The sequence below is a fragment of the Manis javanica genome, chromosome 9 (assembly GCF_040802235.1).
Source record: "Manis javanica isolate MJ-LG chromosome 9, MJ_LKY, whole genome shotgun sequence".
NCBI lineage: Eukaryota > Metazoa > Chordata > Mammalia > Pholidota > Manidae > Manis > Manis javanica.
In genome coordinates, this window is record NC_133164.1 from 109042603 (window position 1) to 109069977 (window position 27375).

The following is a 27375-nucleotide window of genomic DNA, read 5'->3' on the forward strand; positions in this document are numbered from 1 at the left end:
TGAACAAAAGCAATGATTTATTGATAATGGCAATGCATGGAATATTGACAGTCTCTGATGAGAATCAAGCAATTATCCAGGAGCTGTAGATCTGATTGCAACATGGTCTTCCAGTGCCTTTTGTACCTTAGTGGCTTTCTCCTTTTTTGCCAACAACCTAGAAAAACAAATATAACTTTATACATACATCTTACTTATTTAGAATGTGTTATTTACAAAATAATATAGCTAATTGGTAATCATCTTTAAAACCTGGTATTTTTATCCCTGCATTTTTTTTTTGGCATGCAGTGTATTTTCATTGTTGAAGCAAACTGGGACCCTCCCTCCCTTCCCAGCCTCAAGGAATTAAAAAAATAAAAACACACACATGCAGGCTATTTTTGGTTTTCCACACTGTTTAAAGAAAAAGTAATGCAATTTTTCAAAACAAGGTTGACAGTTTAGAGAAGTTAATAAAAAGATGATGCTATATGAGTGAAACATATTTGTCATACTATTTTTAGGCAATTAGAAATCAAGTGTCGATCACAAAATAATCTAGAATTAAAAAAGTATGCTAAACTTATGTCTTCATGCCCAAGATGACAGGTTTCTAGACTTTTCTTTCAATATGTAGACATGCAATGAAAACAGATTAAAAATGACTAATTCTGCCTAGTTTCTATTTTTAAAAAACTTTGGTTGCTACAAATGTACTATAAAAAAATGTAAGAATAAATCTTGTTTCTGACAATGATTAGAAAAATTCTCTGTTGGAGGGTGTTCAAAATGACCTAGTTGCTATTTATGTGGTAGCAAAAAAATGCAAAGATTAAACTTGACTTCTACCAAGGTTTTAGAAAAATTCTGCGGGAGGGTTCCAAAACTATGTTCTAAGCAAATAATTTACTTCAAACTTAGAGTTTATCATTAGATAATGTATTCTCATAGCAGAAATGCCTCCAAAGAAATCTGTTTGCAAACTATTATATATTTGTATGTAAAAAGATTTTTATGAAGATTTGTATAGATGCAGTTTTCATATTTTAAATTGATTCTGTTCCAAAATGGTAGTGTCTGAACCAAGCAAAACTCAAAGTTCTTCAGTACATGTCTGGTTTATAACAGAACATGGTTAAGTTAATATAATTCATGACAAAGATTATAAAAGCCTTTCCCAATCAAATGATGTTAGAAATGCTGTTTTTCCCACCTTAAAGAAAATCACTTTTATTATCTTAAAAGATGTCTTTGATCTAAGGAAAACATTTGTTAGAAAGTCCAAAGGCAAAAAAGATGCCAGAAAGCATCTCATAAAAGAGTACATAGGTAAGAGTAAGAAATTCAGATTTTAAGACCCAAGAGAAGCCTTCTTAAAAAAGGGGGGGAGATGGCACTATCTGTATCACAAATGAATTTAAGCAGATAAGCACAGAAAGCATTATTGAGTATATCACTTGGGAACACACAAAACACACAGCTATTAGATTAAACAAAACAACCAATATTAAAATTTTAAATTTTAGCAAATGTGATACAGTAGAAGACACAAATCTGCATACTGTTTCACAGGTTGATAACTCTCAACTTGCCAATGTGTATTCTCTGTAAAAAAGAAGAGATTCAGCATTCCAACTGGATTTTCTCACCCCAAATGTAGAGCTGTTTTTTTATTCATTTTTGTCTTTATATTACACCTCAGAGAAACAAAAATCTAGGTACATAAAAATTAGGTGTCAAAAACATTTGTTCAGTCCATTGATCTTCTGTTACTATTTTAACCAAGCCTTAACATTCAGTTCTTAAGTCTTTCAACTGGCCTTGAGCTCAGCTGGGTAGGCAAAGCTGAGGACACATCCACAATTAATCAGCAAAAAGACAACTGGGCAACAGTTCCAATGAGAAAACTCACACGTCTCAACTACAGCCTCATCAATATATGATACTAGTACTACCGTAAGAGAACTTAAACTTTCATATTGACTTCCAAAACAATTCTATAGTCCTAAAAAATAATATTTAGACTTTAGATTGGATTAAAACATTATCCAACAATGAGTTAAATATAAAAGCATTTACAACAGTGCATGTTTTACTGCATTATTTCTCAAAATGTAGTACAAAACTAAATGAGAGAAAGTAAAAAAACAGAAGTAGGGAGAGCAACACAGTATGGTAATGAAATTAAAGCACTTGGTTGCTAGCCCAAAACAAAAACCAAAAGGCCAACTGAAAAACATACTAGAACAAGATATGAAGAAAGAGATGGTTGAGGAAATGGAGGTACAAGAAGGCTGATCCAGATGATGGAAGCTGTAGAAATCTTGCACCAACAATGGCGAGAACATGGGAAGGGTGAGAGCAGACAGGCGCTAGGTGAGCAGAGAAGCAAGGAGGGGAGTAGAGTGAGATAAGGTCAATCTTTATATTACTTCATTTTTTAAAATCTTCTGTTTTTAGTTCATTTGAGTTGGATTAAAAAAGCTGAAAAATAAACAGACAGAAATGTTATAAAAATAGCTGATATGGTGAATGGCCAGTTTAGAAAAAATCTCTATTACAGTGGTAGAAAATCGGCTCTGCTTTTCACATGCACCTCATTCCCTTAGAAGCAGAAGCCCCCTCAATTTTGCTCACTTTTATATACTTATATTTCATTACTTTTGTATTAAAATAAAGCAGTCCACGTAAAGAGCATATTTCAGCAAAGAAAACATCTACTTCCAATTAAGACAGCAAGCTTTTCATGCTGAAGCACAAACAATCCATTTACAACAACAAATAACCCAAGTGTGTATTATAATTTGTGCACAATGCCTATAGTGGCCAAAAACAGACAAGTGAAAGGTGTGTTCTAGTCTCCCAAATCTTTAGTATACTTTATCAAGTTTTAATAGCATGCAAAGTGGTCTAAGAATTTTGGTCACATCTAAGATTCATCAGCATTACCTTAGCTTCTATCATCTTAGTGACAAGAGATGGTCAAATGTCATTGTCAGAACTAAAATTATCCAGAAACAATTCACGTAATGTACAAAGATAAACTGAAAATGCTCTTCAATTCTATTTTATCATTCATTAAACTTTTATAAAGCTCTCTTCACTACATGAACAGGTATCAAAAGTGCCTCTGTGCTAGTAACTGCATGCCAAATCTATTTTGAAATTTGAAATTGACTGACTAAATATGTAAGGTGAAAGAAGTGCCATACTTGACTTGTCCTTGAATGACTCTTGCACCTTCCCACTTTCATGACCAAGTTCCTATTTTCCATTCTATCTAGAGTGTCCATTGCTATCTTTTCCTCTACCCATTTGCATTCCCAAAGTTTAGTTCAAGGCCCTCTTTCTGTACAAAATACTCATGCTTTCCCAGCCATTTTGGGGAGAAGGAAATATCACTGCACTGTAAGAATACTCTGGAGGAAGAGCCTTCAACTGTTAACTTTACATTTTTTTTGTGCATTATCCTTTAAAAATATAAACTTGGTTTAGATAAGAATTATGACTGTACCATTCCATTTCCTTTACTAAAGACCAAACTCATTTACAATTTTTAAAAAATGACTCTACCTATATGAGGACCAAATTGGCCAATTTCAATAAGACGTGTTAACTTTTATAAATTAAAGTTGATGACTTAGCACAGTATTAAAAAACACTGGAATATTAGCTTATTTTTGAGGAATAACCCTACTGGAAAATGAATGAAACAAACAGAACAAATCTTATTTACAAACTATTCAAAGGAAGTATAATATGATATTAATATATACCAGATTATTTAACCAATTAAAATTTATCAAACATTATAAGCAAGAGACTAAGAAGTCCAGAATACCAAAAATAGAGTCCATGACAGTATTAAATTATTCTGGCAGCAGTTCTCAGTGTGGTCTAGGCTGGGAGTCCCTGAGGCCCTTTCAAGGGAGTCTTTTAAGGTCTAAACTATTTTCATAATAATGCTAATTGTTATTTGCCTTCTTGATTCTATTGTCTCACAAGCATACAATAGAGTTTTCCAGAAGCTACATAACCTATGATAGCAAAACTGACTGAATACAAAAGCAGATGAGAGAATGAGAGGATTCTATTAAGCTAGAAAGTAAACAAATTTGTAAAAGTATAGAACAATGCTCCTTACTAAATTGACTTTTGTTTTGGAAAATATGGATTTTAATTTTAAAATATTATTTATGTTGACATAGAGTGAGTTTATTTTTGTAAATAAATACTTGTTAAATTTCTCAGTTTCAATTTCTTAAGTGGTAAACATTAAATAAATATAGCCCACATAAATGTAAAGCTCTTTTCAGTCCTCAGTAATACTAATGTAAGAGTCCTGAGACCAAAAAATTTAAGAACTATTGCTCTACAGTAATTTTAAGGTAAAAAGTACTTAAACACACAAATTTTAAAACAGACACAAATTCTCTAAAGCAAGAAAAGTCTAGCACCTTTGCTATTCTACACAGTCCAAAAAAAGGTATTTAGTAGTCAAGGAGAGAAAAACAAGACTACAAGGGGTGGAAGAGAGGATGTCAGAGGTGGAGACAGATTCTTAGATGGACAATTATTAATGCATATAAGAAAAATGTAACCAATCAGCAGGCTGGTAAGAAGATGGACAAGATAGAGTAGTAGTTACTTAGAAAACAAATATAAAATACCATAAGCTGAGGTGAGAAGCAAGAAACTAGAGCCAAATTAATGGTACCAGAAAATAAGAATAGATAACAGATCTTATGACAGAATTAAGCTAAAAACAAACTATGCATGACACAGTTAAAGCCAAATCCAATTCCATTTAATTCACACAGGCAAAATAACAAGTAGGCAGCCAAAACGTCTTTGATGCTCACACATTTTCCCAGTACAGCATATTTCATATCATAAAAATGTAGATGTTTAATCTCTGCTTCTTCTGACCTGTCATTATACATATGTCAAACATTTGACATGACAGATCTAAGTACATAATTGTTCCTACAGCTCCAAAAATTTAATTATGCTGTGAGACAGGAGATAGTATTTGAAAAATGACCAGTTAAAATATCTATTGCCAAGGTTATCAATTTTGTAAAAACAGCATACAATTTTTTATAAGCACACATACTATTATGTAATTTTATGACTTTTTCTGTAATTGAATGTAGATACTATCAAAAAGATTAAGAGTTTTTAGGATGTTCCATGGCTCCAATTCCCCAAATAGGCTCTAAATTGTTAAGTTGGTGCCTCTCCCTTCAAGCACTGGCAACTCTAGGAAAACTCTCTCTTATTATCAGCTCAAGTTCCAGACGGCCTGCCAGGTGCAGCCATCAGAATCAGTGATACCTACCTCTGTGCTGCTGCTGAACCCTTAATCTAGTATAGCAACCGAGTTCTGAATTGTAAAGCTCTTGGTGGCACTTCTATGATCTGTGCTTGTATATTTTAAGATCCACCCTACGTAAGTGCTACCAATTAGAAGTAGTTCCATGAATGTACAAAATGTTCCCATTCCTAAAGTTCCCATGTACCTTTTAAATTCTTTGCAAACCTTAGGATTCTGTCCTTAAAAAACAAACAAAAAAACATATATATATATATAATCTGCCTGTTTACTGAAAATTTATTTCCTTAAATGCATTCTCTAAGCAAACAGATATTGTTTGAATGTATCTCACGTGCAATAAAACTGAGTCCATTCTTTCTGGTTAAAATTTTTTGACATTTAAGTATGTTTTCATCAGAAAGAATGATAATCAAAATCTTAATATCAGCAAAGTTATTAGCAAAATTTCACTAATAATGGCTTAACTCCCATGTTTTCAATTATTCCTAACTACTTTCCATAACGCATTATTTTTACTTTTACTTGGATGCCATTCATTAACAGACGCTCTATCAGCAGAACTTATTTTTATTAGAGATTTCTTTTAGTTAACTAAAAATGTGGTTAGTAGAACTTACTGTTCTATAGTTTAACCATATAAAATTTCATGACATGATTTTGATACTTATGAAATTATTATTTTTGATTATATTTTGACTTTCCCTAAATATCATTTAAATAGACTTACTCGTTTGAAGTCATTCATATTCGTTGCCTGGACTGGAGTACCAATAAATGTAAAATATGAAATTCTTGTTGTTTCTTCTTCACCTTGATTGGACTGAACAAATATCTACCAAAAAGAATGGTTTTATATTAACGATTACAGTCCTTTTTTTTATAAACATGCTTTAATTTTAGCTGATTTCCTTAGATTATTTTTAAAAACCTTCCATTCTTTGTAAGGATTAATCCAAATTATATCTAGATTTGTAATCCTATAGTACTATTAATTCCACTGTTTGCCCTGCTAGTCTCAGCTTCTCCAGGGATGTCATGTCACAATATTCACATATACAAGTTCCTAATAATTTACTGTGGTGTGGAGGGATCATAATTAAATTCTTTACAGAGAATGCTGAAAGAGTAAATTCATAATTACAATGGGCAGACTGCTGTTGAAATTTTAATGAATGATAGTTTTTCACTGAAAAACTCTCTGTAGTTACAGTCTTTCTTATATTTATTCATTCAATGTCCTAAAATATTAAAAGAAAAAAATGGCATTAGAAATCAGATCCTAAAACTATACCATGCTGTGCATATTTTGTTAAGCTTGATTCTTTATACTTTCTATTTAAAAACCTCCCTTAGGAGGAAAAAACAACAAAAAAAAACCTTCCCTTAGCATGTTAGGAGACAGAAGCTTTACCCATAGATCCTTCTTTAAAGAAAAATTGGCTTTTTTTTTTGCACCATTGTTAAAAAGACAATAGTGTAGCCTACTTAAAAATATTTCCTCTTTTGATTTGGACAACATACTTCTTTCATTCTCAGACGGCATTCATTAGTCAGTGTTTACTGTTTTCATAAGCAACTACAGATTCATCTCAAATTGAGCTTATCTATTTAAAACCCCAAGTCTATAATAAGAATATTAAATCAGCTATTTATTTACTTGCTCTTTGAACTTCAGCACCACAGTTTGTATTTACTGCTTTTAAAATTCATGTTTACTTTGATTAGACTTTCTGATCAAAACTGTTATTTTGATATCAATTTTATCACCAAAAAAAGTGACAGGCATGTTTTATGTTGATTGAAGTCACTGACTAAAATTTTGATTGACATGGGACAAATAACACAGTACAATAAAGACGTGGGCCTATTGCAAGGTAATACGCTCAGTTATTTGCAATAACAGAGATGATCAGGATCTCTGGACTGAAAGGACTTTTTGTCCAATAAACAAATGCCTTCCTGCCATCACTAAATAAAGCAACTGGTATTATAACTGATAAGTTACAAAAAAGAGCAAAGTCAGGAAAATATTTGATAACCAGTGTCCTAGCTTAATATTATCATTTTCTTCAATTTCACTTGGATAGAATATTTCAAAAACTTAATTATAAGTTCTTATCTTACTAAGTGTATTTGTAAAATCCATTGAAAATGTCTTAAAATTAGCACATCCTAGAATTATTCAATTAAAACTAAGAAATCACATTAGTTTGGTAGTGACCTGTTCTCCCTGACTTTGTGCTGATTCCCACCCACTCTTCTCTAGGTATTCTACTATTCTATTCTAACCCTCCTACACCTTCCTCTGAAGGACTGGGCCAGAGTTGGGGGTGGGGTTTGTAGAACATGTGCTGGGGTTTTAATATTAAAATTCTCAAAAGCAATTAATAACTGCTAAGAAACAGCTGATTTCTTTATGTAAATTAAAATAACATAAAATTAACTTTTTAAGAAGATAATTAAGATCTTTTTAAAAAGTCATTTTTACTGAGATCATGACAATTAATACTCTATACTCGAGGAAAGTAAAATGGATTTTACAAATGTATCATCACTCATCATGAAGTATGAAGAATAAAGCATAGATATCTTCAGTTAAGTATAAATGTTCTAGAACAAACTCAAAAGATGCCAAATACATATAAAATTCGTAAACTGACAAATCCACAAATTCAAAAAAATCAACCTGCCCTTCTTTGGGGCACAGAGATAAATTAAAAATTGGAAAATTTAATTAGCTCATTATACATTTTCCTCATTTCAAACCAAGTGGACGTTCAAACCAAAGTGAACTACTTTAAAGGATCATTTTAAATCACTTAGAATACTAAAGAGAGCATGAATTCTTACCCAAAAACCCATTAAATATATCTAAATCAAACACTACTTACAGTTACACTGTTAACATTCTGAAATTTAACATAACGAAGTGGGACAATGCCATCTTCTTTAATATCATCCTCTGTTAGTTCCAGAGCTTGAGTTGGCTCACTTCTTTCTGCCTCTTCAAAATCCATAGATCGGGGCAGATTGATAAAAATTTTTACATATTTAGGACCCTGACCTATAAAATGATAGGGAAAAATTAAATGCTAAAGCCAAACATACAGTACTTTCTTCCCTTTATCTAACATACAGTACTTTCTTCCCTTTATAGTTATGTCCACACTATAACAGACACATATACACACATACCTACCCTGTGTCTTTAGGAATTGTAAGTCTCATTATTTTCATAACCATTTTTTATTTCCAAAAAACATTTGCTGGTATATTCCTGGCCTGCCAGCATTATACTAAGAATCTGAGATTAAAACACATATATATGTATGCACATATAGAGTTCTTGCCCTCAACTACAAAGACATATTATGGTAAATGTAATACTACAAATGAGGAGGTTATGGGGAAGGTGACAGTGGATTCTGACAATATCTACAGGTTAACAACAAGTTTCATAAAAGTAGTAACATTTGAACTGGGTCTTCCAGTTGTCAACAATTTGTACATTTTATTTAGGAACAATTAGCAGTGTAACATTTAGTTAAAAGGAAATTAATTATACAAATTGCCAAATTTAATCTTAGGGATTAGGATGTGCTCAGTGGTGAGCTCACATTTATGGAATGTCTTAGTTCCTTCAACTTCAAGGTACAATCCTAGATTCATATTTTACTGATTGAGGAATCTTAAGATATTCACATTGTTTAAATACCATTTCTACAGCACCTGCTTTTTTAACTACTTCTTTTTTTCAGAATAAAGATATAATTTTATTAATGAAGAAATCACTAATGCATGAAAATTTAGCATAACAAATGAGAAGGAAACACTACCTAATAAAAGGGTGCTGGCTGTTTCTCACCATCGATTAAAAAAAAACCCTAGTCCCTACTACTACCCACCCCCCAAAAAAACACAACATAAACAGAAAAAGGGGGAGAAACCTTTATTTAATAAAAAGAGAAATGCTAAGTCTGTACAATCATGTTTATGGCATCATAGTATGTATAAAGAAAATGAAACTAATTGATCACAAATAGAAGATACAGAGCCTTAGGTTTATCATCTTTTGGAGGAGTTTGAAATAAATCCACCCCAGTTCTGATCCTAAAAAATGGTTGCTTCAAACCTGGAGTTTTAGAATAGTTGGAAGAAAGGGTTCCCTCATTTTTAGATTAAGAGGGAATTTAAATTCTAAAATAAAAAGCTCTAGAAATAAGGTGAAAAGTTTCCTTTTTCTTACTTTCAGTCCCTAAGAACCTCACATTTGCCCATTCAACTATACCCTTGCTTTTTCTAAAAACAATTTTACTCTTTCCCAAAACAAAGAACATCTACCTCTATGTCATAAAAAGTTTTAAATATGTGCTAACAGAGCTATAGAACAGAAAGTTAAAGAAAAGCTGTCCGTTACTCACCATTATCTGGCCCTTGAAATTTCATCGAATAAAGCTTAACAGGTTGATTGAATGCCACAGTAATGAGTAGCTGTGAAGAAAATACTTTCATCTTAAAAGGGCTTTTGAACACCTTAAATATACACAATAGCTAAGCAGAATTAAAACGCTTCATTCAGAGGCAGAAAAAAATTTAATTCATCCACCAAAACCAATGTAATATGTAAAATCAGTAAATTGACAGTAACTTGATTAGACTGATATTTGAGAATACAATAATCTATTATTTATAAGGAACTGACAAAATTAACTAAAATTATGTGCAAAAACCTACAGTCTTATTACCTACAAAGTGGCAAACAATCTACTTTCCCAAAAAACCAAACCTCCAAATTAAAACTTGAACTATACAGTTTAGCAAATAAGCCTAAAGTTTTCTAGGACACTTATCAAGCATCAACATTTGACAATTTGGAGATACTGCACAGGTTACGTCGAGAGACTAGCTCTCAAAAGGTTCTATTTGATGCCAAATTCAAGAAAGTAGGACTCTTAGAGCTCTACAGTAACCTCCAAACCTCCATCCTAAATTTATTTGACTAACTGAATTTGGAAGGTCATATAAGGGAACTGGGATACAAAACAATGTCTGAGAAAAAAACTGAGAATACCTCTCTCTCAGAAACTGATACATTCACTCCATCTTCTTTCTAGCTGAAGTTGTGTCTGTTGTAAGTACCTATGCTTCTACCCTAGAAGGAAGACTTCCAGGAAGTTGTAGCCAGTCTAGATGATGTGTATCACATTATATTCAGGGCACCATTTACAAGGAGCACAATGTGAATGATATCCTCAAAGCTACAGAATAAGGTAACTCTGCTTGGAGCAAAGAAAGACAGGGTTTGGATATGATTTCAGAATCATTGTGGTCTGCCTGCCTATGAAAACACCTACACTATTTCCTTCAACTACGTAAGTACTTTATATACTTGACCTGTGATAATGCGTCAAAAAATAGTAAGTATGACATGTTTAGGGGCTTGAATCACAGGTGAAGAGGAGATGAGAGTGGAAAGCTAGAAACACATCAAGTCAGCAAGAATATGACATCTCTTCCTAATGTCAATGAAGAAGAATCATGTAACTCTTTTAACAAAGAGAAGCGTGATCAGATTTGTATTTTGGTAAAAAAACTTTATAAACATGCCTAAGATGGACTGGAATGGAAACAATGCAGAGACAGTGGAGTAGAAAGTAAACTAAGGAAAGCAATAGTCAAGATGATCAAAGCAGTACCACACTGCTTCCTCTGTGACAATGTAGGGATTAGGGAAGTACAATTCACGTATACATCTGGGGGTAAGGACTATAAGGCAATGTTCATCTAATTAGCCTCTATTTTTCAGGGACAAATTCATCTGGTTGGGTAAAATGGATGGAAAGCAGGTCAAGAATGAACAAATGGACTTAAGAGAAGTGAAAGCTCAACTCAGCAGAGGGATTACTTCAAGAGTCTGATGATTCTCTGTATTGCCCCTGGGAGCTCACATAGACCACAGTAAGGTCATGGCCTGCAGCGTCAAAGGACAGGGGCCAAAGAAACTAAGACCTATAAAAAGGAAAGGAAGAAGTGCTCATCTGGGAAGAAGACAGAAACTTGATAAAGAAACAAGTGGGCACAAGTAATGATCATCCCTACAAGCCTTCAATTCAATCACCTGTTCATCACAATCAGATTCCAAGAAGGTCGTGTCCTTTCGTAAACAGTTGTCAAATCCATGGTCGTCGCTTTCATTAAGACATTCACAGCCAGCTTTGTTAATAAAAGGCATTAAATCCATCTGAAATAGTTAAATTAAGACTTTAGGCAAAGCATTTGTATTTGGTACAAAAATCTTGGTAAGAAATGTAAATATGTGATTTTAGACTAGGCAATTTTGAAGACACTATCTCTCCTAAATTAGTAACCAAAACTTTTATATTAATAATCTTTCTTTTGAATTTCTGAGATCTAACACTAGTTATTAAAGTCAAATCTAGGCTTAGCCCACTCAATAAGGTATCAAAAACCAAGCCTGGAACACTAAGATTATAAAATGTTGACTTACACTTTTTAAATGACTGTCCTGCAATGGAAAATATGCAAATTAAAGTACTTGTAGGATCCAAAGAAAGTCTACCTCCCTCTTCTAGAGCCATGCACTCTTTTCAACATATATCTATGAAGAGTTCAAATTTAAGATGAACAGCAATAAGGATTAAAAACTTTTTTATTATGGAAAATTTCAAACATACATAAATAAAATACAGTGAACCTCTATGCCCACTTCCCAGCTACAATCTCAAACTCACGATCACTCTTGACTTCATCTTTATCCCATAATCAGTCCCTACCCCTGACCCTGATTATTTTCAAGTAAATCTTAGACATGTTTTCATTTAATTCATGAATATGTCAGTGTACTCACTAACATTTCTAAGAGATGAAGACTTTAAAAAACAAAAACTTCAACATTCACACAACTAAAACAGTAATACTTTAATATTAGCAAACATAAATTTCAAATTTCTTCAATTGTCTTATAAATTCTTTATAGTTGAATGATTAGACTACAGATCCAAAAAAAGAATAGACACTGTACTTGGTTAATATATTTCTTAAATCTTTTAAATCTATAGCCATGTAGCCTATACAATCATGTTTACGGCATCATAGTATAGGCTACATGGCTATAGATCATGGAATCTATATAGATATAGATCATGGAAAATGATCTATATTCCAGATTTTGCTGTTTCCCTGTGGTGTCATTTAACAGTTTCCCATCTTCGGTATTTGTGTTGGCTAATAGAATACAATGCCGAAGAGTATCGTGACGGCAGTCATCCCTGTCCTGCTTCTGATTTTAGTGGGAATGCCTCTAGTGCTTCCCTATTAAGATCTTATTGAATGCTTTAGGAATAAATAGTTACTGAATTCTGTCAAATGCTTTTCCTGCATTAGGAGATCAAGATTTTCTCCTCTAGGTTGCTGGATTTTGTTTACTACTATTTTATTTAAGATTTTTACACCAGTACCTAATTAGAACTAGCTAGTAGCTCTCTTTTTTGGTGCAAACTTGGTCAGATTCTGAGTATGTCATATTTACTTCAAAAAGAATTGTGGACATTTTCTCTCCTTATATATGTGGGTCTTAAGTGGTTGCAATAACATTAGATTATCTGATTTTTAAAGCTTTTGCAGAATTTCCCTGTGAAATTATCTTGGCCTTCATGGAACTGCTCTTTTATTGTATTCTTTATAGTGACTGGTCTATTTAGGAGCTCTACTTCTAGAGAAGTTGATCGTGACAAGTTCTATTTTTGTAGAAAAGAATACATTTCATCTGCTAAATAAGGATATTTTTAAAGGTTAACAAGTATTATAAATTATTAGTTGCATGTTCACCTTTATATTACAAAGACTCTATTATTATTTTTGTACAGGAATATACTAATGCATGTATATACAGTAATGAAAAACTAAAGGAAACTGTTTACATGTCAAGCAAGTACCAACATGTTATTAACAATCCATTAAAACAGACCCCTAAATAATCATGGAGTAGCCTAAATACTATCAAAGCCAAAATATTTTGTATTATATTAAATGGTCCATTGTATTAAAGGCTAAATATTATTACTCATTACGTATCATAGCCAATTCAAAAAGGGGAGAGGGAGAGAAAAGTAGTGCTTTGGAACAAAGCTCTGTTGTGGAGTGATGCTGAACTTCATGAACATTTGCCTTAAAAGGGAAATTTTGACAAAATCTTTTAAATGTTTATGTCTCCCATCCTACCAAGATGCCTCTTCAATACTCTTGTCTAGGATTAAGAGCCCACACATGAAGACAATACTGCAGTTATACTTCTTATATCCTAATAACAACACTAAACTAAACAGGTGAAATTATCTAAAGTTTGTATATTTATTCATCATGGGGCACACAAAACAAGTTTCACGTTCAAACAACTGCATTAAAATGCTTTGTTATTCAACCCTGGGACAAAATGCCATTATATTTTATATATCTTATATAACTGCAGGTTGCCATAATCTGAAAATATGCAATTGGAAATAAGTATCACTGTCTGTATAATCAACTTGCCAATAATGAGGAAAGAATCATGAGAAAACAATCAGATAAATCCAGATTATAGGACAGTCTATAAGACAGATGATCTAGACCCAACTGTACAATAAGATAGCCATTAGCCACATGTGGCCATTTCAAATTAAATTAACTAAAAGTAGATAAAACTAAAAAGTCAGTTCCTCAGTTGCACATGCTCAATAGCCACATGTGCCTACGACTGCTACATTAGACTGGTGCTGGTTTAAACTTTCAAAAAAGGCAGTCATGAAAGAAAAAAGAGGAAAGTTTCTAGACTAAAAAACACTAAAGTGAACTGACAAATGCAATGTATGATCCTTGATTTCATCCTAGATGTGGGGAAAATACTATGAAAGATATTTGGAGATGATTAGAGAATCTGAATGTAGGCTGTACATTAGAGATATTTTATCAATGCTAAATTTCTTAGGAGTGATAATGGCATTGTGGTTGTACAAGAGAATGTTTTTGCTGTTAGAAACTACATGTTAAAATATTTATAGAGGAATAATCATGATATCTATATTCCTTGCTTTTAAATGATTGTGTAGGAGATAAAAGTAGAACCTATCAAGACAGAGCAAAAAATAGGAAAATATTCACAACTGATGAACACAGATGAGTGGTATATGTATTTACTGTACTACTCTAACTCTTATATCAAATAAATTTCATTGTTTTTTTTTTACAAGGACACAAAATCTAACATGAAACACACGTTAAGTTAGAAATACCTTTCCATGCTTGAAGCTTTTGGTAGAAAGATCTGTTTCCTTCCTTACAGCACAAATTAGGGTCCCTTAATATTTGATTTCTTTTTGATTAATGAACAATTTCAGAGCAAAATCTATAGTTAGCGGTTAGAATATTAAAATATATCAAGATTCAGAAGACACGCAAGTACAAGTTCAATTCCATTCCACCTAGCATTCAAACTTCTTGAGAGGAAGACTCGATATTAATAGCCCCCCTCATTTGAAGCTAGGTACTCTTAACAAATACAGGAGAGAAAAGATAGACTTTTTGAATTTTCCCAACTTCAATAAACATTTTAAAAACTAAAAGTCATTATGTTCACAAATACATTAACAACTGAATAAGATTCCACTATAAATCTTAACCTTTTGAGTATCATACCCACATCTTTTGTAGTAAGTTAAACCCCTCTAAAGTAGATACATGTTCCTCTAAAGTAGATATGTGTTCTCTTTTACTCTGGCTCCTATCAATTCAGGAGTTTTAAAAGGACAGGAGGTGTAAAATCAGTAACTGCATAGTCTCTTAGTGTTACATAAGGACTAAAGGTCTTTATGCCAAGAAACCCAAAATTTTACTTAAAAATTGTCAATATATTTTTGCTAAGCTTACATTTAAATCTACTTAAGGTACAGGTTTTCACTCACTGACTCTTACTCTTATTTTGTATTGTGAGAGGAATAATGTTCTTGGGAACACACTACCAGTTTTGAATATTTAATAACCTCTAAAACCTCTATTTCAAAACTTAGTATCTTTATTGACAGCTGATGGAAAAAAATGAAAATGTTTTTAATAGCCTTTCACAATGTATTCACAACATATGCATGAAAACTAAATTTTTTTGATTTCTTAAAACTTTCATTTTCTCCTGCCTATTTCCTACCTGAGGTCAAAACGCTGGTACCACATTCAGATGAGGTGTAAAGTATCCCTCTAGCTAAACAGCAGGACTGTTTGACTAAGACTTTTTCATGCAAAAACCCTTCGTAATATAGGAATAAAAAAAACAAAGATGTAAACACAGCTGTTTACAAATAAAACGATTTCCAAAATTTTCCAAAAGGTGTCACAACTCTGACTTATACATGTTCATACTTTCCAACTGGATATTACAATTTCAGGTTATCATGTAACAGTTCTTTTTTAAGTAAGTAAGTATTAATTGCATTTCCCTAACAAACTCAATTAGTGCTTGTATTACATGTTAAAAACACAACCTCATTCACACAAAAAGAGAATCTCAGTTACCTGACTAAAGATTCACCTTCCTCAGCATGAATTTAAGGGACTTAACAAAAAGGATTTGTAGCCCCATGACACAGATATGCTTTAATGTACTTGATACATACTTTCAGATACTAGCTTTAACTTGAGGTAAGGCATTTTTAAAAGTTCGCCTCTCATCTGCCAATTCAGTACTTTGTTTATGCAAATTGCTGCCATGAAGTATTACTCCAGAATTTTACTTTCTTCCTGAATAACTCTCAGCTGATAAAGACAGTGAGTTATAGCTATTGATGTTACATAATTTTCAAAAAAGCTTTAAGTTCTTAAGTCTTCAAGTTATTATTTAGAATAATAACTTACTCTTAAAACTCAGAAAAACATAACCAGTACTAAAGTCAAATTTGATTCTTACACAAAATCAGCAACTAGAGTACCAGAAAGGGGAGATAATTTAAAAAGAGGGAAAAAGCTCTAGGAAGTGGTAAGAAAAGAAGTTCAGGATAGAATGGTTACACATTAAAATTTACATATTTTATACAATGGTCAAAAAAAGGGAGAACTTTTCCAATGTATACTTCTTCACTTTTTTGGGGAAAAGGGTACAAAATAAGTGTTACAGTTAAAATAGTTCAGAAAGCAGATTTAAAAAATAAATGGCAAAGGAAATTATCAGGTGAAATTTAGGAAAAATAGAATGAGGGTTTAAGGTTATAAAACACACAACACAGACAAAACCAAATAGCTACTGAATTTAAAGTTATTTGAAGTGTTCTTAACTAGCAAAAGATAAAACAGGAAGAGACATAATGACCAATGAAAGATAAATCATGATTTCACTTTTAAGTGTACATACATAGCCTTTTGGAATATCTGTGTCCTCATTGCTTCCAGGGTCATTTTCTAGGTGCTGCTTGATTTTTTCTTCTAATCCCACAGCATCTGCTCCTTGATATTGATCAATTCTCACTTTGTTTCGAAAAAACAGAAAGGTAGGTGTTGCTGATATATTGTTGGTGGCAGCTGTGCCCTAGAATTGGCAAGTTAAACAGCATTACAGATTAAAACTAAGATTAAACCACTTTAAGTATTCATTCTACATCTCTATGGATGTTAAATATTACAAGAATGACCTAAAAGCATGTAAAATAATTTACCCATAAATGTTATTTAAGAAAAAGCAAGCCTATTTCTAAGGAGCACAACTACATTACCCTTACAACCACAATGAAGAACAGACCTGCATTTTTTTCACTTCTAGTGCTAAATACTTCAATCAGTAGAATAATTAGCTTCCAATATAGAAACACAAATGTTAACTATATATGTCATCTTAAGTTTTCTAGTATCCACAAGAAAAAAGAGAAATATGCGAAATCAATTTTAATGTTTTAGTGAATCCATTATGTGCATTTTCAACATACAATTGACATAAAAAGTTAATGACATATTTTTACAATTTTTTCTTTCATATAAAGCCTTCAAATTCCTATGTCAATTTTATACTTACAACATATATCATGTGGGACTTGCCACATTTCCACATGTATGTAGTAGCTACCATATAAGACAATGCAGCTCCAGAAGTCAGCACTTCTAGATTAGAGACAGTGAATACTTAAAGGGCCAGTGCTGCAGTCCAGTAGCATGTGACATAAACAATCAATGTGTACATAGAGCTCACACCAAATCCCCAAAATATTAACTACAAATTACATAACATTCTAAAATTTTTTTCACACTCAGAAATGTATCAAAGACAAAGCCTCACCCACACACAAAAAAAGCAGCTACACAGCTATTCCTTAGTAAGAACTGAAGACGACATTTTTAGTGTTAGAAGGAACTTCACAAATATTTTTCCATATTTCTACATATGCAAATGAAGAACTGTCACAGCCATTTCAACTAAGTAATAAGGGCAATCTATCTATAACACTGGTTCAATCAACAGTAATCAACATTTTAGTTTCTGCTGAGTATGCAGTTTTGGAGCTAAGATTACAAATTGATCAATTCAAATCAAACTATAAGCAAGAATTCTCTGTGATGGTTTTCTAATGAACCAAAGCAGAAGATACAATTTTAGATCTGCAAAAGATAAACAAAGATACATAAAACACAGAACTGCCAGGTGACCAATTAAGCTTAACATATTAATTATATCAGAAAGATATTAATAAAACAAGCCTAAAGCAACTAATTGGACTACCCTTAATTAATACAATTATAAGAACATTTGTAATCATCATGCCACCACAATTTCCTGTCTTCAAAGGAATAAGTGCTATGTATAAAAAGAGGTAAATAAACGAAAAATGACATTAATGTTGAATTTCAAACAGATTTGCAAATTCATTGAAAAAAAAAAAGGACTCCTTTCTCTCACCTGACACTGATGTACATCTACTTCCAAGAAAACTGCTTGTGGATACTTATTACTCATAGAATTGAATGCGGGAGCAATCCTTAAACATGGTCCACACCTGTGAGGAAGATAAAAGGAATGCTCAGTAAAATTAACACCAAAAATTGTTCTATTTTATACTCCAAAGAACTTGTCAATTAAACCATAAAATAATACAAACTTTTATCAACCTGGCTTCAGACTTTCCAGTTTTTCCACTGGACTATTTAAATTAACTTACATCAATACCACATTGCCTTAATTATCAATTCCAGTCTATAAGAAATCTTGAAGTCTAATTGCATGAAGTCTTCCAGCTTTGTTCTCAGTAAAATTAAAGAAACTCTAAATAAATGGAATAATACACTATGCTTAAGAATTGGAAAACTCAGTATTGCCAAGATGTCAATTCTCCTCAATTTGGTCTGTAGGGTCAATTTAATTAAAATCCCAACACAGTTTCTTGGAGAAATTAACAAATTTAAATTCTAAAATTTATAGAGAAATACCAAGGATAGCCTAAACCATTTTTGGTTCAAAGCTGATGGAATTACATTACCAGGTATTACAGACCCATTCCATACACACTAACCTGATTTATAAAAAAGTTGACAAAGCAGTGCAGTGGAGAAAGGATTCAATAAACAATTTTGAGTCAACTGGATATACACATGGGAAAATACTGAATCTTGACCACTATCTCACACCACACACAAGAACCAATTCCAGATGGATTTTAGATCTAAATGTGAAAGGTAAAACAGTAAGGATTTTAGGAAAATCCTTTAGAAAAAACTACAGAGCATATTTTCAAAACCACAGAGTTAAGTGAAGATTTCATAAAACACAAAAAGCCCTAGAGAAAAAAACAAAGAAATGATATAAAGGAATATTGATAAACTGTAAAATATTAAGGCCTTTTGTTCATCAAGATACCACTGAGAGGGTGAAAAGACAACCCAAAAACTGGTAAAGAAAACAAACAAATGAACTATAAAACATATCAAATGATTATACACCTAATATGTAAAGAACTCCTACAAGCATTAAGAACAAGGCTGACACCCAAAAGAAAAAAATGGGTAAACTCTTGAAGTGGTACTTGACAAATGATGTTATCCAAAGAGTCAATAAATTTGAAAAGATGTCCTATTTCGTTAGCCACTAGAGAAACCAGAGAAATGCAAATTAAAACTACTCCCACCAAAACAACTAAAACAAGAATGAAGCATTGTCAAGAATGGGGAGCCACTGAATTGTTAGACAGTGCAAACTGGTATAACGACTTTATGGGGGAAGAAAAGAACCGGCAGTATCTGCTAAAGCAAGATTTATGCCTACCTATGACCATCTCTGAGATATATTAACAACAGAAATAGTTGTTTGTTGTCTACATATGTTTGTCTTAGGGCATCTGAAAAAATATTGATAGTAGCAATATATCTAACAGTAAAAAATTAGAGATTACCCAAATTCCTATCAACAACTGAATGAGTAAATTAACTGTAGTTATTCATACAGTGGAATACTATACAAAAGCAAAACTGACTGATGGAAAACTTCATGGAAAACATGGACGGCCCTCACAAATAATACTAAGGAAAGAAGTAGACTGTATGATTTCATTTCTGTACAGTTGAAATACAAGCAAAATTTATCAATAGTATTTAAATCAGAACAATGGTTACCTCAGTGGGAGTAAGTGACAGGATAGGGGCATTAGAGAGATTTTAAGAGGCTAGTAATGTTTAATTCATCCAAAAGCTGGTAACACAGGTGTGTGTGTCCAATTTGTGAAAATTCATTATGCTACCAATTTATAATTGTGCACTAAGTGTATCTCAGCAAAAGTTCAAAAAAATGAGAAAAGTCTTGGTTTTAGCAGAAGAAACCCAAAGAAAAGCAAATTCTAAAGAACCAAATGTTCAAACTCACAAATGTTTATACTCAAACTGTGATTGTATCTTCATTCTTAACATTTTCATCCTGTGCCATCCTTAAACCTCACACCAAAAAGTTAAGAAAGTAACAATAAACTTATTAATAGTAAATTTGGTGCTTTCAAAAGTAGATTTTTGGATGTAACAATCCTCTACTAGGCACTACGACTAAATTATTAAGAAACAAACAGTTGATTAAATCTATGTTCAGTTAAGCAGAATGCTTCCAGCTACTAATAAATCTTAAGTACTATGGATGTGAGTACAAATTGGATGATACTCATAGAAGGGCCATTTGGTCAGAATTATCTATCAATGTGAAATGAACACAACTCAGATCAACAATCGCACTTCTAAAAGTCAATCTTAACAATTACTCAAGTTGACAATAGTATGTTTAAGGAATTCAATGCAATGCTTGTAATAGTAAAAAATTAGAAAATCTAAATAAGCTATCACAGAAAAACACTTAAAAACTTACAGTACATTTGTACCAGGGGATAAGGATAATTTGTACTGTTTAAAAGAAAACTAAGTCTCATGGTAAAATGTTCTCTTATGACATTAAAAAGATGTGTGTGTATAAAATATGTATTAAAAAGTTAGATGGGTTGCACAATAATGTTAATTACTTCTGCAAAGTGGGATTGGAAAAGGAAGACAAAGAGGTGAGGGGCAAGTTTTTAATTATCCATACCTCTGCATCCATTGCTTTTTTATGATGAACAGGTGTTTTATTTTGAAACATTAAATAAGTTGAGAATAGAGAATTTGACATTAACTGCATTTAAATAGGTGTCACATACGAAGCACAGGTATTTATGCTATAGTATACTATCCTCATTCCTGAAAATCTTCCTTCTGCAAAAGCATGCACTCAAAATAAGAAGACTAATAGGATATGTAAGATTGAGGCAAACCATTTAAACCTATGCAACTCTGTGAAAATACCCCAAAGAAAAACAATAGTACTCTGGAAATACCTGAACTGCCAGGCACGTAGCTCAGATCTACAGACTACCTACCTCAGGGAATATTCAAAATGAATAAAAACAATGAAGTGTAAGTGGTGCTCTGAGCCAGTAGGGCTGCCACTAAGGCAGGGACAAGAGGAAGTGCGTGAGGGAGACTGAATCCCCCTGGGGAACAAATGCTGGGTGCAGCAGCTCATATTTAATTTTGTTAACTTTAACTTTCTTAAAATAAACCTGAAAGAGAGCCTCCCTGTGTGAATGAGGGTTCTCCTCCCACCTGCTACAACATTCTATTTCTATTCCTGATCTTCACTACGTATAAAAAATAGAACATGAACCAACACAACTTCCACATTCTGTGGACATCATTGCTCTATTCACCAATCCCATATGAGCAAACTGATGTTAAACGAACACATCTTGTTGCTGAACAGACTGTACTGAAATAATGGCTATCTTGTAAATAACTGTTCCCTTTCAAAATTTAACCTTATCTAGATCCTTCGATTTTAGCTGGCAACCACAGATTGGAACAGTAGTCACAAGTCAAAGTAAGTCATAGAACACAGAAGCACAAATATATACAGCAGCATACTTTCACACAAATCATTCAAATGAACTGAAAGTTTATTTAAGTAAGATGTTTGCCTCCTTTAACATTAGTAAAAGTAAACTTAAACTTCCATTATTAGCTGAGCTCATGAATAAGTCATCTGATTTCTCTGTATAAAATGAGAAGGGACTAGATTCGCTAAGATGTTTCCCATGTCTAAATTATCATGCCCTAAGTATGCCTGAATTTCAGGATTTTACTTTTTTTCTGGCACAGCCCTTGATTCACAGCTCTTCATACACAATCAAAGGACTTTGAACTTGTAGAAGAGACCAGAGACCATCCGGTCCAGAGGTTTAAAAAAGAACAACAAAAAGTTATTTTCTACAGTTAAACCTTTTTGAAGGAAAGCTTATTTGTTAAATCCACTATGTAAAACAGATATGTAGGAAGGATTCTGAATTATGCTTTTTGAGAGAAAAGAACATATCAAACACTCCAGCTTTCTGCAACTGAAACAGAACCAAGCCCACAAAACTAAAACTTTAAAATTGACCTCACCTAACACTGCACTGCTTATAATCACTCAATGTATCTGGGTATACTTAGTAGTAGTACAGAGATGCCAGTTACAAAAATACACTACCACAGTATATAATTCACATATATGACTTCATTCTCTAAATAAATTAGGTTGTCATATTATTCCCACATTACAGGTAGGGAAAAAGCCTAAGAGACTGAATTGTCCTGGGTCTTAAGATTAGTTTGCAGGCATAGCTGTTAACTAAATTATTCAAGGCACTATTTACTGAAAAATGTGAGGCTATGTGCAATACACAGCTGAACCTGTGTTTCCTTTCTGCTTCAGCTGGGAATAACAAGGATAACACTCTACAATCCAAATAGTGCATTCAGCAATGGGAGCTTAAACAAGTTATTTAACCTCTCTGTGACTGAAATAACTCATTCGTAAAATGGGGGTAATTTCAAAAACTATTCTAAGGAATGAATGAGTGAGACAATATAAGTGCTTAAACAAGTCCCTACACATGCTAAGTTATAAATGTTGAATACTTTCATTGCTCCAAAAAATACAGAATGGTGTCAGGACCATTCACTGGAGAAAAGAGTTTTTTCAACAAATGGTACTGGGAAAACAGCATTCACATGCAAAAGAATGAAGTAGTACCCTTTTACACCATTAACAAAAGTAACTCAAAATGGATCACAGATCTAAACTTAAGAGCTAAAATATAAAATTCTTTGATGACAACATAGAGGAAAATCTTCATGACACTGGATTTGGCAATGACTTCTTGGATATGACACCAAAAGCACAAGCGCCAAAAGAAAACAGATCAAAATTTCAAAACTTTTGTGTTATCAAAGGACACTATCAAGAAAGTGAAAAGGCAAAAAACTGAAGGAACAAAACAGCAGCAGACTCACAGAACCCAAGAATGGACTAACAGTTACCAAAGGGAAAGGGACTGGGGAGGATGGGTGGGAAGGGAGTAGGAGGGGAAAGGGGCATTACCATTAGCACATATAACGTAGTGGTGGGGGGCCCGGGGAAGACAGTATAACACAGAGAAGACAAGTAGAGATTCTATAGCATCTTACTATGCTGATGGACAGTGACTGTAATGGGGTATGTGGTGGGGACTTGATAATGGGGGGAATCTAGTAACCACAATGTTGCTCATGTAATTGTATATTAATGAAACCAAAATTTTAAAAAAGGAAAAAAAAAAAAAAGAAAGTGAAAAGGCAACCTAATGGAAGAAAACATTTTCAACTCATGTATCTGGTGAAGGAGTACTTTCCCAGCTCAAGGATTTGAATAGACATTTACAACAGAAGATAAACAAATAGCCAATAAGCAGAGATACTCACATTAGTCATTAAGGAAATGTAAAGACCACTAGGTATCACTTCACATCGATTGAAAATGGCTATTAAAATATGAAAAGTGTTGGTGACTATGTGGAAAATTGGAACTCTCATGCATTGCTAGTGGGAATGCAAAATGATGCCACTACTTTGGAAAATAGTTTGGTGGTTTCTCAAAAAGGTAAACACAGAATTACCATATAACTGAGCGATTTCACTCGTAGGTATACACCCAAAAGAACTGAAAACAGGGACTCAGAGATATCTTCGCACACCAATGTTCATAACGGTTTATTCACAATAGCCAAAAGGTGAAAACAGCCCAAATGACCATAAAGAGCTGAATAAGCAGTATGTGGTTATGTACATACAATGGAATATTATTCAGCTTTAGAAAAGAAAATTCTGACACATGCTACATGAATGAATCTTGAAAACATTATGCTAACTGAAATATGCCATAAAAGGACAAATATCTTATGATTCCACTTTTATGAAATAACTAGAGTAGGCAAGTTCATAGAGACAGAAGGTAGAAGAGAGGTTAGCAGGGGTTGGGATTAGGAGTTAGTGTTAACGGGTACAGAGTTTTTGTCTTGAGATGAAAAAAATTCCAGTAAATAGTGATGAAGGTGTTACAATATAGTAAATATATTTAATGCCACTGAACTGTACACTTAAAAATGGTTAAAATGGTAAATTTTATGTTACATGCATTTTACTACAATTAAAAAAAACTGAAAAATAATACTGGAGAGCCACTGAAGATTCTTAAACAGAAGAGCAACAAACTGTATAGCGTTTTAATTAAATTAACAGGATGGGTAAGCAAGGAAGTGGAAAATGAGGAATACAGTCTTAAAAGGATTGGAAAGTAAATAGATGCCAGAGAAAACTATCTTCTTGGTCTAAAATGGTAAGACATTAGGTTTCTCCTAAGAAATTTCTCACACCTAAGAGGTTTGTTACGTGATTTTACTGTTTTGAGGGTCCAATACTGACATCCACTTACAAAAATCTGGGGTCACATTGTCACAGAATTTGTGTAAGAATACATTAATGGTCAAATATTTAAAGGAACTTTAAAGGCAAATACAATCTCATCAAAGTTATGTTACCTAAATATGATTTGGATCTTAGTTCTCTAAATTCATACATTTTATTTGCTCTCAGTTTTTTCAAAGAAAATAAAATTTTCATTCCACTAAAAATACCTTTTTAAAAGTAAATAATAATACAGTACTTTACCAATCAAAGACTGCACCTATGTTTATAATTAAATGATACCTCATTGCTAATGGAAGTGTGTCCTCAATGTCTCCCCATTTTTCCAATTTGAATTAATCAATTTTTTATTACTCTTTCATCTCTCTGTGCTATGGCAAAGGAAAAAGAGAGTACATCATTGACAGACAAAAGTATAAGTGCTCGCACTGACAAGAATTAGAAAAGTGAAATAAGAATGAGATTCGTTGTTAAAATCATCTCTTCCCATTTCCAATTTTGGCCTAGGTACTTAATGTCCTGATATTCCTCATATTAAAAATATACACAATACAAAATTGCTAAGGCTGGGAAGACACAGCTACAGAATTTTGACTTTCCTTTTAGACATTATCTTTATAATGAAATCTTTATCTTCCTAACGTAAAAGTGAAAGTCCACATAACAAATGGGTACCCTATTTCGCAGGTAAAATCCGATGTACTGCCATAAAACTAAATCCATCTCTACCTGCATCCCTCCAACCCCTAAAATTATCTAATCCTAATGCCACCATTTATATATTGAACATTTAATCATATCCAATAATTATGAATCATGTTTTGCTCTGAGAATCAAAATATTGCCTTATGTTTATATAGTTACTTGAACAATTAAAATGTGTTGCATAAACAGTGATACCTTGTAGGCTTCTCCAAGTTAGTGCAATGTAAATAATGCCTGGTGTCTGTCAGTGCCTAGTTAGGAGGATGAGAGGTCTACTTGATTTACTTAATACTCCTAACCAGGCACTGACAGACACCAGGGGAGGTCAGCAAACACACTCATTTGCTGAATCTCGGTTGGAATGCCTAATTCCAACATGTCACTCTCACACATCCAATAGAGAAGATTCACTAGCTCTGCGACCTATAAATTATATTGAGATTTACCAAAACCTGCTAACATCTTTCAAGAACCCTGTCCTCTTAAATTATCAAGTCGAAAATGGAGTCTATGTGGTCAAAACAAGATACCTGGGTTCCTGTCTACCTGTACTGTATTTCTGTGATCAGATGCAATCGCCGACGTAGGGAAGCCTAAGTTACAAAGTTATTAACCCAAAGAGTAACAAAACCATTAAAATTAAAAAGCATCATGACCCAACATCAACTTAATTTAAAATGCATTAGCTGAGCTTTCCGACTAAGCCCCACGCCATTTAGTTGGATAGCCCCATCTGAATCTTCCAAAGGCTTTGCAGAAACGCAAGCGGTGAAGAGAATAAGAGGTTCGGTAAATAAGATGTGGAGTTTTTAAGATGCAAATAACAGCTAGCTCCCTGTAAAGGAGACAGGTGCAAGCAGGATGGCTGTGGGAGACGCCCACAGACTGGAAGAAACGAGCGGCAGCCCACCTCCCAGGGCAGAGCTCGTCCGGGTGGGCGGGGAGCTCCTGGGCTGAGGACAGCGGCTGGCCAGGCCTCAGAGCCCGCCAGAGACACCCTATGTACAAACGGGACTCACACTCAAGAACTGCGGCCTAGCTGGGCAGCGGCCTGGAGCAGCGGCCAGCGCCGGACATCCGGAGCAGGAGACCGTAAGGAAGCCGGCACCGGGAAGGGGAGAAAGCAAAGCACAGACGGACAGACCGGGCCCACAGAGCTCGCGCCCGGCCTCACCCTCGCATGGTGAATTTGACCACGGCGAGTCTGGAGCCCGCGCCGCTCAGCTCCGGCTGGAAATCCGGGTCGCTTCCGACCGGCTTCACTCCCACCATTCTCAGAGAGCCCGGCGGGGCGGCCGCGACGCCACCGGCTTCCAAACTGATGGAGAAGACCCGGGAACGGGAGGGAGCTGGTTCCAGGAGGCCGAGGCCTGGCCAGGGGAGCTGGCGGCGGCGGCGTCTTCTCCACGGGCTCTCAGTGCCGAGTCACGCCAGGGAGCGAGGCGTCCGAGGGGGCGGGGACGGGAGGCGGGAGGGGACAGGCGAGGTGCGGGAAAGCGCGCGGTACCCAGAAGCCACCGCGCGGCAGCGCCGCCGGCGCTCGCGTCCCTTGATGTCATTTCCGCATCGTCCGTTTTGGCTCCACCGACCGATGCCGAGACTGGACCCGTGGTCTTATCCTCTACTGAGGAATCGCACGCCGGCTGCGGCGGCGCAGGCGCAGAAGAGTAGCGATCACACGCTGTTACAGAGCGCCAGTCCCAAGCTCTTATATTCGTCCGCGGTTGCAACATCCGAGACTTTAACCAAGGAGTTTTCGGGGGTGGGAAAGGCAAGAGGGACCCCCTTTTCTCCGGAGTTCTTGGCTACTGCCTAAGGTTTTAAACCCCGACCCCAACCCAGGGAGCACTTTGAGGATAGTCTTGTCTCATATTCGGGGCAAATCGCCACACTAGACAAAATATATACTTTAGGAACATTTAATTACGGATTCATTACACGTGGGTGCTCTCCGTGTAGTTATCCAGAAAGTATGCACCTGTCTGTAAGTTGTGCCTGAAAAATAAACGCAGCGTCCCTGCTTTAGGAACTCACAG

The 27375-nt window shown here is 34.3% G+C and overlaps 1 protein-coding gene across 13 annotated transcripts; it reads right to left on the reverse strand.

Annotated features, from left to right (window-relative positions):
- TXNL1 (thioredoxin like 1) lies at positions 1 to 26776 on the reverse strand. 13 transcript variants are annotated; one of them, XM_073213113.1, is made up of 11 exons: positions 26514 to 26776; positions 18249 to 18345; positions 16716 to 16889; positions 11439 to 11561; positions 9742 to 9811; positions 8212 to 8384; positions 6048 to 6152; positions 5505 to 5538; positions 2225 to 2354; positions 1545 to 1587; positions 1 to 157 (listed from the first exon to the last, which is right to left on the reverse strand). In XM_073213113.1, coding segments are annotated over exons 1-10 (1005 nt in total). In that variant the 5' UTR covers positions 26612 to 26776; the 3' UTR covers positions 1 to 157; positions 1545 to 1586. The 13 variants fall into 13 exon arrangements, with proteins under 13 accessions (XP_073069214.1, XP_036872179.1, XP_017521173.1 ...); XM_037016284.2 differs by lacking the exon at positions 5505 to 5538; XM_073213114.1 differs by lacking the exons at positions 1 to 157; positions 1545 to 1587 and adding an exon at positions 1619 to 1696.
- Positions 26777 to 27375: the final 599 nt, after the last annotated feature.

Excerpts from the sequence above, each read along its gene's own strand:
- TXNL1 (XM_037016273.2), bottom strand. The coding sequence starts at position 26,611 with ATGGTGGGAGTGAAGCCGGTCGGAAGCGACCCGGATTTCCAGCCGGAG. Across the intron at positions 16,890-18,248 it reads TAGATGTACATCAGTGTCAG|GGCACAGCTGCCACCAACAA; the intron begins GTGAGAGAAAGG and ends TGCCAATTCTAG. Across the intron at positions 9,812-11,438 it reads AATCTGATTGTGATGAACAG|CTACTCATTACTGTGGCATT; the intron begins GTGATTGAATTG and ends TTTTCTTCACAG.